The sequence below is a fragment of the Arvicanthis niloticus genome, chromosome 6 (genome assembly GCF_011762505.2).
Source record: "Arvicanthis niloticus isolate mArvNil1 chromosome 6, mArvNil1.pat.X, whole genome shotgun sequence".
In the NCBI taxonomy this organism is placed as follows: domain Eukaryota; kingdom Metazoa; phylum Chordata; class Mammalia; order Rodentia; family Muridae; genus Arvicanthis; species Arvicanthis niloticus.
Window position 1 is genome coordinate 43,591,099 of NC_047663.1, and position 12,658 is coordinate 43,603,756.

General features: G+C 45.8%; 1 protein-coding gene across 1 annotated transcript in view; it reads right to left on the reverse strand.

The window, feature by feature from the left end:
* Bltp2 (bridge-like lipid transfer protein family member 2) overlaps nucleotides 1–10,766 on the reverse strand; it is a 29,469-nt gene extending 18,703 nt beyond the window's left edge. Inside the window, exons 1-16 of the mRNA XM_034504293.2 lie at nucleotides 10,525–10,766; nucleotides 9,680–9,809; nucleotides 8,905–8,954; nucleotides 8,503–8,650; nucleotides 7,959–8,077; nucleotides 7,526–7,586; nucleotides 6,998–7,187; nucleotides 6,297–6,420; nucleotides 6,033–6,157; nucleotides 5,739–5,806; nucleotides 5,500–5,645; nucleotides 4,756–4,874; nucleotides 4,484–4,647; nucleotides 4,066–4,324; nucleotides 3,133–3,338; nucleotides 137–1,229 (exon numbers count right to left, since the gene is read on the reverse strand). Of these exons, the coding sequence (XP_034360184.1) occupies nucleotides 137–1,229; nucleotides 3,133–3,338; nucleotides 4,066–4,324; nucleotides 4,484–4,647; nucleotides 4,756–4,874; nucleotides 5,500–5,645; nucleotides 5,739–5,806; nucleotides 6,033–6,157; nucleotides 6,297–6,420; nucleotides 6,998–7,187; nucleotides 7,526–7,586; nucleotides 7,959–8,077; nucleotides 8,503–8,650; nucleotides 8,905–8,954; nucleotides 9,680–9,809; nucleotides 10,525–10,592 (3,070 nt within the window). The 5' untranslated portion in view covers nucleotides 10,593–10,766. The remainder of the gene's footprint in view (nucleotides 1–136; nucleotides 1,230–3,132; nucleotides 3,339–4,065; nucleotides 4,325–4,483; nucleotides 4,648–4,755; nucleotides 4,875–5,499; nucleotides 5,646–5,738; nucleotides 5,807–6,032; nucleotides 6,158–6,296; nucleotides 6,421–6,997; nucleotides 7,188–7,525; nucleotides 7,587–7,958; nucleotides 8,078–8,502; nucleotides 8,651–8,904; nucleotides 8,955–9,679; nucleotides 9,810–10,524) is intronic.
* Between the last annotated feature and the right edge of the window lie 1,892 nt (nucleotides 10,767–12,658).

The window sequence follows — 12,658 nt, forward strand, 5'->3', positions numbered from 1 at the left end:
AAAGGAAAGCAGAGCTGTCTGTCTACTCAAACCAACTCTGGTTCCCAATACAACCTAGCTCCTTTGCTGGCACTCAAAGAGCTCCCTGGCACTCACAGGCCAAACCCCAGGCTCCACAAATAAGAGATGCACTTACCCAGAAAAGTTTTGACATTGCACTTGAGCATACGACACCACTGAATGAGAAGATCCATTCCTTCAGCAGGAAAAGGGCTGCCAGGATCAAGTTCTCGAACCTGCTCTATCACACGCTCAGGCCCATGAAAAGATGCATCTGCCAGAGCCACCAGCTCTAGCCCTGCCAGGCTCCAAGTGAGCAGTGCACGGCGCATGGGTGTGTTGCCATAGAGACGACGAGAGCGCTGGATGTAGATTTCAATGTTTTTGCGTTCCAAAGAGGCGTAGAGCTCCTCAATTTTTCGAGCTGGCAGCAGCTCACCATGCTGCTTCCGCAGGGCAGCCACTTTGGCATCTAGCAGCTGCAGCCTTTTGGCACTCTCCTTACTTTCATCCTTCATCAGTTCGTAGTTATCATGAAGTTTCACTTCAAAGATGTCATCCAGGAAAACCCAAGAAAAGTGCTGAACCTTTAGGAGTAAATCAGGTGGGAGAGGGGCAGGGCTTGGAGAAGTCCAAGCATGAGTCCCTCGGTGCAGCCCCTTGAGCCACTTCTGAACTCCCACGGCCTCATCCAAAGTTCGAGAGAAGTCATACTGATAAGGAAACTCCACTGAGACTGATCCAAGGGAAAGAAGCCAAACCCGATTGCGGAGGGTCTGCAGGACAGGGAAGGGGTTCCTGTGGAGGATCATCTCTTCTAGCTCAGGCAGAAGCTGCACCTCAACCTCCTTGAAGTTGAAGATGCTGTTGCCATCAAAGCCAGCAGCCAGCTCCGGGCAGTAAGCCTGCAGCGAACCTCCGTGCCGGTTCAGAGACACACTCTCTGCAGCCAAGGTAATGAACTTGTCCTCAGCCACAAACGCTGTTAGCTTGGCAGTGCTCACCTCCAGGGTCAGAGTTAGCAGCCGCCTAGGTAGGGATGACTCAGGGAGATGGTCTTCTGGCTCAGAAATGGACTGTGGAGTTTTTAGTGAATGGGACTTAATAATCTCAGGAAACACAGTAGCTTGTAAAAGATCTCGGCACTGTAGAGTAGCCAAGACATGCTGGTACAGGTACATGTGATCCGGGGGGCTCCAGAGTAAAGTCAGCCCCGCACCACACTGAACCTTTAGGGTGTAAGAAAAGAGTATCAGTCACTATGTCTCAGAAAGATAGAAATAACAGGACTATTACACATGCCTACCTGGTTCACAAATTATATCCACCCATAAGTCCTTCCTAAGAAACCACATTAATTACTGCCTTGCTTAGTTCCCCTCAGCACCACAGTGCTAAGTTAACAGTTGTCATTTACCTCACACTTATACTTCTGAATTTTCCTCTAGTAGATTCTAAAAATGCCTTGTAAGATTGAATCATATGTTTTCTTTGGTATTTACCATACTAAAACTAGTATAAAAAAAAAAAAAAAAAAAAGAAAAAAAAAAAGAGAAAACCCTAGTATAGACAGATTAATGATCATTTTCCTTTATGTTTCCATGCAGAAGTTACCAATCAATGAACACCATACAAAAACAAGTGCAACTTGAAAAGTTTCACCAACATATTAGATTTGATTCCTAAGACACAATGTAAAAGTACAGCTTACACATGTGTCATAACACAGCAACTGACTTATTATGAATGTATGTCCTGGTCATCCTGAGAGACAATGTCAGTTCTGAATAGCTCAAGGAATGAGAAATTGAAATACCAAGTCACAGACGTTCTCTTAAGTCCAGTCTCTGAAATGCAACCTTCTCAGTTTCCAAAGGAAAGGGAACTCAATGCCTCCCTGCTCCTATTTGGAAGATCCCACACCCATTTGATACTCTGTGGAAAAACACACTGGAAAGCCTCCAGCATTAGGTCCCTTCTAGCCTTCTAAGGAACTGAGTGCTTCCTTAAGTGTCTGTGTGTCAGCAAACTGTATGGATGGATATTCTAGAGCAATTTTCAAGAGTTAGTCTGTCTTTCCACTCTGTAGGTCCTGGGGATTGTCAGGCCTGACATCAAACATGTTGTTTACTTAAAGAGACTTCTCTCAGGCCTTCATCTTTTTTCCCCCCCAGATGTGTGTGTATTAATTTTTGCTTACACATTTGTATGGACACAAAATGCATGCTAAAGTGAGGAGAAGGATCAGAGCCCTGATTACTGGAGCTATGGGTGATTATGAACCACTATGTGGGTGTGGGGAACTGAACCTACAAGTCCTTTACAAGAAGGGTAACAAGTGCTCCTAATCACTGAGCCTTCTCTCCAGCCCCAATTATTTTCTGTTCTGGTGTTTTGCTTTTTGAGACAGGGTTTCTCTGTGGAGTCCTGGCTGGCCTTGAACTCACAGATATCCACCTACTTCTGCTACCAAGGGTTAAAGGCGTGTTAAAGGCGTGTTACCACTACTCAGACTCCCACTTATTTTTTTGTGACAAGGTCACTCATTAAACCTGAAACTTGCTTTCCAGTCAAACTTGCTGTACTGTGTGACCAGTACTTTTACACACAAGGCTTATGAGCTCTCATGATTCACTTGCTCCATCCTTCAATGCTAGGGCTATAGGCCTGGCTTTTACACAGGTCCTAAGAATTTGAACTCAGGTCCTCTAGCATGCACAGCAAGCACCCTTATCTGCTGAGCCAACTCCCACCCCCAATTTTTAAAATGCTTTCCTATTTTCATACACACATATATCATATAAATATACACTGAAACACTTGTAACCAAAATGATATATCTGTTGTCTTTAAAATGACCCCAGAGCTTGGAGTATAGAAAGCCAAAATGGGTACAACTGCAACAATAGCTACAAATGGGAATTTATTGAAGCTGGAAATACGAAAATTTAAACATTCTCTTTATATTTTGCACATATTTATATGAACACAGTGAAATGTTAAAGATCTTAAAAAGAACGAAAGGACACCAGCGGTCATTTTCCTCTAAGTTTTACAACATTAGTCAAAAAGACTAAAAAATGCTTTAAATGGTAGGAAAATAAAGTCTGGCCCATAGCCCTAAAACATTACCTCTAGAGAGCGGATGCTGCTGTGATAGGTGAGGGAGAGCATGGAGAGGCCCAGCACTGGCGTGGGGATGTCAGGAGCCTTGCAACAGGGCTGCATCTTCTCTGTGACTGATTTTACTAATGCAAGCACAAGTCCTTGAATCCCCACAGTGGAGGTCTCAGCACTACCCAAGACAGTCAGTGTGTCCAGTCGTATCTCTGAAGCACCTGGCATCAAGAAACCAAGACATTCTAAGTTCTGAAATGACAACCTGTCCCTGTCCTTTCTTATCCCTTTACAGTCTTTAGTCCTAACACTTCCCCTAATGATTCCTAGTATGTTAGGAAAACTTTCTCTTCTCTTACCTAACTAGATCTGGCAAAGTCAATGAACTTTGTCATTTAGAAATTATCCATACATCATTTACTCCCCAGAACTACATACAAGAAAATAAAAAGGTGGCTGTACGCCTTTAATTCCAGCATGGGGAGGCAGAGTCAGGAGAATCTCAGAGTTCAAAGCCAGCCTGGTCTACTGTGAGTTCTAGAATAGCCAGGACTACACAAAGAAACACCCTCTTGAAGGAAAAACACAAAACAACAACAACAACTACTACTACTACCACCACCAAAAGGAAAAGAAACAACGAGAAAAGACAAAGCTATGTAAGAGCCAGACACACCTATAAGCCCAACATTTATTAAGTTGAACTGGAGAATTCTAAGCTGGAGAGCACATTGGACAAGATCATTCAAAACAAAAGAAACGCTATGTGGGCCTCATTTCTTGATCATATCAAGGCTAACTCTTTCTCATTTGTGTCTGTTTTTAATACTTCCTTCTTCAAGACACTAAAAAGTAGCACAAAGCCTTTCTAAGTTTCATGGAAACTTCCCAGATAATAAGCTTCCTTAATGAAAAGAAGAACTTCAGCAGACTTCCTGTTCCACTTACCAACCAGTGCAGAAAGAGTGAACAGGTTCATGTCTTCCACCTTCAAGTCTACCTTCCACAGTAAGGTCACAGATTCCCCAAGTGAAGATTTCCTACAGACAGCTGGCTTTTCAGATTGTGGAATCACCAAGGAGAGGATTCGAGACAGACACTGGGCACAGATGTCTGATATTTCTACCTGAAGTCCTCGAATAGTGCAGTCAAGAAAGAGAGTATTGGATTGGGTGCTGGACAAGCCCAGGGGCTGGTTATAACTTCCCTAGAAAAGAAAGGAAACCTACTGAAGCCATGCAATGCAGTTAGAGTACCGCACCGTGATGCAGCAGCACCCACACCAGGCACCACACACGCAATACTCAGAAGCATGTCAGGACAAGGAGCTCTGCGGACCCCTGCTCACCACACAACACCGATCTACCTGTAGTGTGAAGGAGTCCAGAACAAGTGCTTCACCCCAAACATGCATATTAGGTGGATGCGGTGCCCGCTGAATGTGGGAGTCACTGCCTACACGCCAGCAGAGATGATCTACAGTTAGGACTGCCCGCTGATGGATACTTTGTGGCCGGAGGTGCTGGTAGTCTGAAACACGTGGTAAAGAGGTAGTCAATTAAGGTACTATGGCCATGATACAGGCATAGCTATAACCAAAGGGCAAATCCTCATTCCCTCCCCATTCCTGAGCCTTACCCAGGGAGATGGAATTGAACCCCAGCGCAAAAGGTGGTGTATCTCCCAGCTGAATGGAAATGCTGACATTGGAGACTGAGGTGCTGAAGATGATGGGAGCCAAGATCTGAGGAAAGGTTCTATACAGGGAGAAGACTAACATCATTATAATAGCCACTTCCTATCAAGGGACAGAGTTCTCAAAGCTGTTGACAGTTTAGTCTTGCTATAAAATCTTAGGCCTGGCAAGAGCTACAAAGTAAAAGTGAAGTCTGTCAGACTTCTGTCCCTCCCAGTGATAATCTGAAGAGACACCAGAAAGACTGAAGACAAAGTTTAAAAACGACAAAATTACAAAATTTATACATCGATACCAAAATAAAATGGCTATCGGCAACATCACACGGCTCATCCGAGTAATGAGATACATCACTTACAAATCACCTTCTGTGTGCAGAACAAGGCAAACACCACACAAACAAAAACGGGTCTGTAAATCTGATAGCACACCTTACAGCCCAAGGCAGGTGAGATGCTGTTTCTCACCTCAGTCCGCTTCTCTCATATAAGTAAGGAACTGTGTTGGGCACTGAGAATGAAAACATGAAAATGACATCCTCGTGCCAACAAAGGATATAACCCTGTAACAGGGAAGATCTTCTGAAATGAAGATGTATGGAACTCAGACAGTTAAATACATGTTTAACACAAGATGACACTTTGAACAAAAAGAATACACCTGATGAGATGTGACTTAAAACTCACCTTTTCTTCCTTTGTTTAAGATCAGGTGAACTAGCTCCTTGGGTCTCCAGTGCTAGCATAAGCAGCCAGTGAGAAAATTCCTGGTGTCGGTAATGAATGATACAGGTGTTCAGAACTAGAGAAGCTGAGAGGTCGATGGTGGTTACCTGGGAATAAGAAAACCCCAAGTGTGGGCTTTACTCTCAGAACTGGCCATGCAACAACATGAAGAGAACAGACAAAGATTCTTGGCAGCCCACCTGAACATTAGCCTTGAGGGAGTTGAGGCAGACAATCCGTTGGCGACTCTGGGACAGCAACAACCCGTCTATAAGAAGCCAAAGAACAGATGAGGGGAAGCCACAGGGAAGACACAAGGTATAACTAGGAAATGGGCAGTACAGGCAGAAGACAGGACATTGTCATCAACACTTTGAGTCAGGGTTATTTTCTCATCTTCTCTCCTTCCACCCAGGGATAGTAAACCATGTAGAGCACTAACCCAGAATGCCTAGGCCTCCCATCTCTCAGTACCAGTAACCCCTTCCATGAACCTTCCAACAGGAGTTCAGTGCTCATCTGTGCCATATCGTAGTTCGCTGTGAAGCTTCGAAGAGGCAGTTGGTCCTCATCACGGTGGTACAGGAAATGCAGCAGCTTCAGTGTCCAAGTCAAGTGCCTGGACCAGAGACACATCTACATCAGAAGCACCTGGCATGTCTTTCCTCCTTGCTCTCCATAGACAGGCTCAGTGAATGCTAAGACTAGCTGTGGGACCCAGCAGACACACTATCACCCCAGTGTCAGTGGGACCTTACCGTTTTTGACTGTTCATAGACAACACCACACTTGTGTTCTCCATCTTCACCTTGACTTGGTCTGGCAGCCGCCGGAGGAGGTATAGGCCAGGCAGAGTTGGTTCAGCAAAGTTCTCAGTCAAATCTGAAAATAGGAATGAATAATATATATAATAACCCGGTAAGTCCTTAACATTCTCAAATCCTCCCAGCCCTGCCCCTCTTTAGTCAACTCCTCACACATACAGGAAGGTAAAAAGATAAGCTAAGCATATGCCTAAGTGGGCACAAGGCCCAAAACATCGCAGATCCAGGTACCTGATACACTTCCTTTCCCAGACTCTAAAAGCATAAATAATAATGTGAATAGTTAGGTATAATGGAGACAATGTGGACTTGACTGTCAAATAATTTACAAGCACTTTCGCTAACTATAAGACATCAGCCAAGTCAGCTAACTAAACTGTTCTAGGCTTGTTTCCTTATTTGTGAAATGAAAAGATAGTAGTAAAAACGTACATAAAACACACAGTGCTAACTCACAGTAAGTAACCACTAGTTCTTTGACTCAGAATAAGGAAACGCCTATTTCCTCTTCCTTTACCTAGTCAAAGGTCATAGTGTCTAATGACTCACGCCTCAACAAGTGGTGAAGCCACTGGTTTTTCTACTTCTAAAATAATCTCTACGGCAGACAAAAAACTCAATGACTGAAGCTTTACCTGAACAAGAAACAGATTTGGAAATCCGGCCTGGGGCATGACATAGTAGCTGACTATGGAAGAGACCTTCATGGAGCTCAGCATGGAGAGTCCACACATCCACAGTGACAGCCTTCAGATGCCAACTGCTGATGCCTACCTGTAGGCACAGGTCCAGGGCCATCGAGAGCTCTACTAGGCAGGTATCCTCCTGTGAGGGGAGTTTTAAAGTTTTAGGTCAAATTGGAATGGCCTGGAACCAGTGTGTTAGTACACACCTATAATCCTAGTACTCAAGAGACTGTAGCAGGAGGCCCTCCATGAGTTCAAAGCCAGTCTGGGCTACATATCAAGCCAGCCATAGCTACACATGACAAAATAGTCTTCCCAAAACAAATAAACAAAGCTACAATGGTTAGGAATACTGGTTCAGCATTGCCTTGGAAAAAACCCTGAAAGGAACAGAATCTAAACACACAGGTACCGTAAGCTCCTTCCTATCCACATTCAAGAGGACATGAAGCATCAGAATAACTACAATGTACTCACCAGCTGACCACTCTTCAGGACTTTGCTATTGATCTTTGATAGGTTCACTTTACAGATAAGACTGGGAAAGAAAAGAAAAAATTAAAAGCATTTAATCCAGGGGTAGTGGCATACCTCTTGAATCCCAGCACTCAAGAAGCAAAGACATGTAGGTTTCTGTTAGTTCAAGGACAGTCTGATCTACATATAGTTTTAAAACACCCACGGCTTTATAGTGAGACCCTGTTTCAAAAACAAAACGAAAAACTCTTGACCCCCTTTGCTCGCTCTCTCTGTCTGCTGGGTAGAAAGAACAGGGCAAGGAGAATAGCCAGTCTTGGCTTCTCAAGACTGCACAGAACGAGAACCTGACACATAGATAAAGGCTTCCACACTCAATTTCTCTCAAGCAACCCCAACAGGGATACGCCAGCCTCTTCTACCTGCCGCTTACCTCTTCCCATCACTGTCCAAAAGAAATCTGCTTCTACTCATCTGGATGTGCCACAAGGACTCAGAGGTAGCCACCTTAAGAACCATGATGTTTATGGCATCTACATGAATGGAGAATAGCTGGAAGGAATAATAAAGATAACCAATATTCAATGTAAAGGCATCACTCTTCCTTTCCAGCTGAGAAAGGAAGATCTTAGCTTTTATCACCCCAGATAGTAAAATAATTGCCCACCTACCCCCCCCCCAAGTCCAAAGCCAACCAACCATCCCTGAAATGCAGTTAAGAACAGCAGAAGTGGGGGCAAAGAGATGGCTCATTGAAAAGAACACTGGTTGCTCTTCCTAAGAACTCGGGTTCAAGTCCCAAAACCCACAGAGCAGCTCACAAGTGCCTGTTAACTCCAGCTCCAGGAGATCCAACACTCTCTGCCAGCGTACACAAGCACGCACACGCACGCACGCACGCACGCACGCGCGCGCACGCACACACACATTAAAAAAAATATTGAGCTTTTAAAAAGGTAATAGTAATAAAGTCTCACTTGGCAGAAGATCTTCAACAAGGATGGGCTGAGGGACAGTTCCTTTTGCTCCACCTCTGTGTTCTGAGAGAATGGGGCAGACAGGCTAGAAACCTTCTGGAGGTCTGTCCTGATGCGCACTTCTCCAAAGCACAATGCCACATAGTGTCTGCCCAGAAGAGAAGCCTCATTATCATCTGGTCTGTCCCTTTCAGAGGAGTCTCCTTTCCTCCCTCACACTCTCCCTGTCCCTTAACAGCTCAAATAACAGCATGTCTCACAAGACAGCACTTGGACTAATAGGAGACTCCAGCAAGAGCGTCCCTGCCACCTTGACTAAAATGTCTCTGTAGAAGAATTTCATTGTCAAAACTCAACCTCAAAACATTCCTCAAGGGCAGAGTAAGAATATGAAGTACTCACGGCAGATCATGGCTAAGGAGTTTGCTGGAAATCCACAAGTTGTCAATTTCCTAAAATGACAGGAAAGACAGCTATGTACCTGGTTGCTGGGAAGGCAATGATGGGCAGGTTTATGAACCAGCAAAGGTCCTGAATCCCAGGAGAAGGGAGTTCTATTGGCCCTCCCTGGCTTCTCTGACCAGTTCCTGCTCCTCGTGATGATGATGCTGAGTTTGCTTAGTAGTTCTCTTTTTATGGACATGCTGCCATGCTATTTCCTCTCTTAAATTAGAACAGTGAGTTTGCTGTTCCCTGTTATCTTCCTCTGGTTTTTTCTGTATCTTTCCTCCATACCATGGATACTGTGTCATTTGTTTGGTACTAGATACTAATGAGGACCCAGCAGATACCAGGCTCCACAGCTGAACCACTACTCCAACTAATTTTAATTTTGAGACAAGCACTCACTAAGTTGCCCAGGCAGACCTTGAACTTATAATTCTCTTGTCTCAGCCTCTTGAGAAGCAAGGATTACAGGTTTTTACCACCAGGTCTAGTCCCATAAATACTTTAAACAACTTGTATCAATTGCAGGGTCCTCCAAGTAGTTCCTAAGAGCGTCTTCACCAAAAAAAAAAAAAAAAAAAAAAAAAAAGTAAGGCTAGAGTTAACTAGCAAAACTACCCATGAAAGAGGCTAAAGTTTGAAAAGTTACTAAATCAACCACTTCTCCCCCCCCCCATTCATTCTCATTCTCTCTCTCTCTCTCTCTCTCTCTGCAATAGCGGGAACTCACCACCGTCTGCTGGTGTTGCTGAAACTTAAGACTGACATTTTGGATCCAAAAAAATCGAAAGGAGCCGATCTTTAGCTCTGCCTGCAACTTGCGCTGACACCACCTGGTGGCCAACCGGACCACAAGCCACCTGCATAAAAACCAGTAGGATTATAAGACCCTCTCCCCTGTTTGACTCTAGAAAAGCCTTGCAATGGGTGGTATCCTGAAGCCGGATTTTTCTTAGGAACTTTCCGATTCTCCTAAAGTATTTCTCTGTCATATTCGTTTAGGCACAACAAAACTAGGCAAAGGAACTCACCCTCTAAGGGAGGTCAAAAAAATCAAAGAAACCCTCAAATCTTTAGGAACCCAGAGTAAAAAGAGGTCCTCAAAAAGCAGTCGTGTTAAATACGTCATCGCACACTCCCTAGAGGGTCCCGTTTGCGTCCCCACCCTGCAGACGTTTGCAGGAAACCAGAGGTCACTCTCGGGACTGCTCAAATACCGCTCTGCCCTAGACAGCCAGTCCTCCTGACCTCTCTCCAGGGCGCGGCTGCAGGTGCCCTTCGCAATCTGGGAAGAGGATATGGAGGCGAATGGAGCAGGAAAGGGAGACCACCGAGGGAGGGCCCCTTCCTCACACTCATATACTCAGTTCCTTGACTGTGCATTGCTTCGGGTCCAGCCTGATGCTTCAGTGCCCCAGCCCCCACCTCGCCTTCCCTCACCTAAGCTGAGCGCCCCCTCCTGCTCGCGCCCCCTCCTGCTTGCTCCCACCCCCTCCGCCTAAGGCGCCCGACCAACCCGCGCCTCCTCCCGCCCGTCTTCCTCGTCCCCCCACCATGTGGCTAGAATCCCCTCACCGGCCTAGGAAGAGTGCGCTAAGCGCAACCAGCAGCAAGACCAACAACGCGGAGAGAAATAGAGGCATTTAGGTCCGGGTCCGGCCCGGCCTGGCCCCGACCCCCGCCATGCCGGGCCCCGACGCCGGAACCGCACAGCGCCGCGGCGGGCCTCGGCCGCGCACGCACACGCAGGGCGAGGAAGCGTTGGTGCGCGCGCGCGTCCCCTCCCCGGCGGCTAGTCGACCAGCCGGCTGTCTCCCTCCGCGCCCCGCCCCACGCGCGCGTGCGCGAGCACTGAGGGCCGACCTGCTGCTTGCCCGGAGTGGAGGCGTGGCTCGGGAAAGGGAGGGCGGAGTGGACCGCGAACGCGCTGACCTGCGCGCTGCCCCTAGAGCGTAGCCTGCGCGACACACTACGGAGCTCTGGGTTCGCGCAGAGGGCGGGGGTCGGAGCCCTCCCGGGCTCGCGGGGCGGTGACCAGGATGGCTCATTTCTACTGCTTTGAGGTTCCACTTCCAAAACGCATTCCCTAAGGCCATTAAGAGCCGGCGTGGCTTCTTAGTGCCTGTTATAGGGGCAGATCAAAGTTATGTGTCTGTAGGTCAGAAGTGATCCTGTCTGCAAAAGATTGCAGAGGAAATCAAAAGGTAATTTGAAGACCTCAGCTATGGTTTCATCCCACTAGGAAACCAAACTTGTTTACCGTCTGAATACTATTTCAGATAGTATCTTCTAACATCCTTCGCCTGAAGAGGCATTTTGTATAATTTATTGAACGTTTAGGTTTGCACGATTGTGTACAGCACCACCAAGAACTGGACCTGGGACAGGGTGAAATATAGAAGTAGTGAATATTCTTCTATCCTTTACAGATTATCTGGGAAGCAATTTTAATACGTGAAATACAAAATTCAAGGTCAAATCAGGCCAGAGTGAATTTTGCTTTCTGCTTTGTAAAATGAAGGAAGTAGATAAGTCTGTTATGAGTCAGTGTCTGACTAATGACTTACTAATACAGTGCCAGATAAAGAAATTTAGATGGTTCCAAGGTTTTATAGAGTATTTTGTGTTCTTGGCTCTCAGGTCCTAATCTGCATTTGATTCTTCCAGATTTTACTCAGAATTTTTCTTTTGGCCCCTTCAAATAACAACTCCAGCACCCATGAGATGGCTGTACAGGTAAAGGCACTTGCTGGCAGGCCCAAGGGGTTGCTTTCCATCCTCAAAATCCACAAATTGTCCTCTGACCTACACACACCAGTTCATCTTCAAAATCTGCAGCCTTTTGTTCAAGTGTGGTTTCTCAATGCTCAGGTAGGTTCCAAGAACTCCATCCAAGTCAAGGAGAGGTGCAGCACAGCACATTTCCATACTCCAAGTCATCTTTGGGGGGTCTCTGCATACACATTGGCAGAGTAGCAATCCAACTGAGGCAAGAAGGAAATCAGGTTCACCACGACTCAGTCAGTAGCTAGTATTCATATAGACCTCTAGAGTCTGGAGTATGACACTGGGCAGTTTATTTTAGGCATATATATATATTTGGGTTTTTTTGAGACAGGGTTTCTCTGTGTAGCCCTGGCTGTCCTGGAACTCACTCCGTAGACCAGGCTGGCCTCGAACTCAGAAATCTGCCTGCCTCTGCCTCCCAAGCGCTGGGATTAAAGGCGTGCGCCACCACTGCCTGGCTATTTTAGGCATATTTAAACACAGTTTAATTTGGGGAGAAAAAAAGTTTTCTGATGGTACTTAATCCTGTGTGTGCAACAAAACATAAAAGACATGTTTACATAGAAGGATGAGTTCTATTGACAGAGAAACAATGGTCAATATGAGGGTCTAGGAGGAATGAGATAAACATAAGACTGTGCTAGTCAGAGTGGTCTGGACCTACACATAGCACAGGGTTCAAGTGTGGCCTGGGCCTACAGACCACACAGGTTACCAGGCTATTAACGACATGCATTTCTGGATTTCTGGGTGGAAAACAGGTATATGTTAAGGAGACATCTCTGCACATTTAAACAGTCCTGGTTTCCCGAGTGCTTATCTGTAGGCACAAGAACCTTGTGTTCTTCACACATCTCTCTCAATCTGTTCACTCAGGTAAAATGGCTATGCTATCAATTCTCTTCTTCTCTCTCCACTCCAA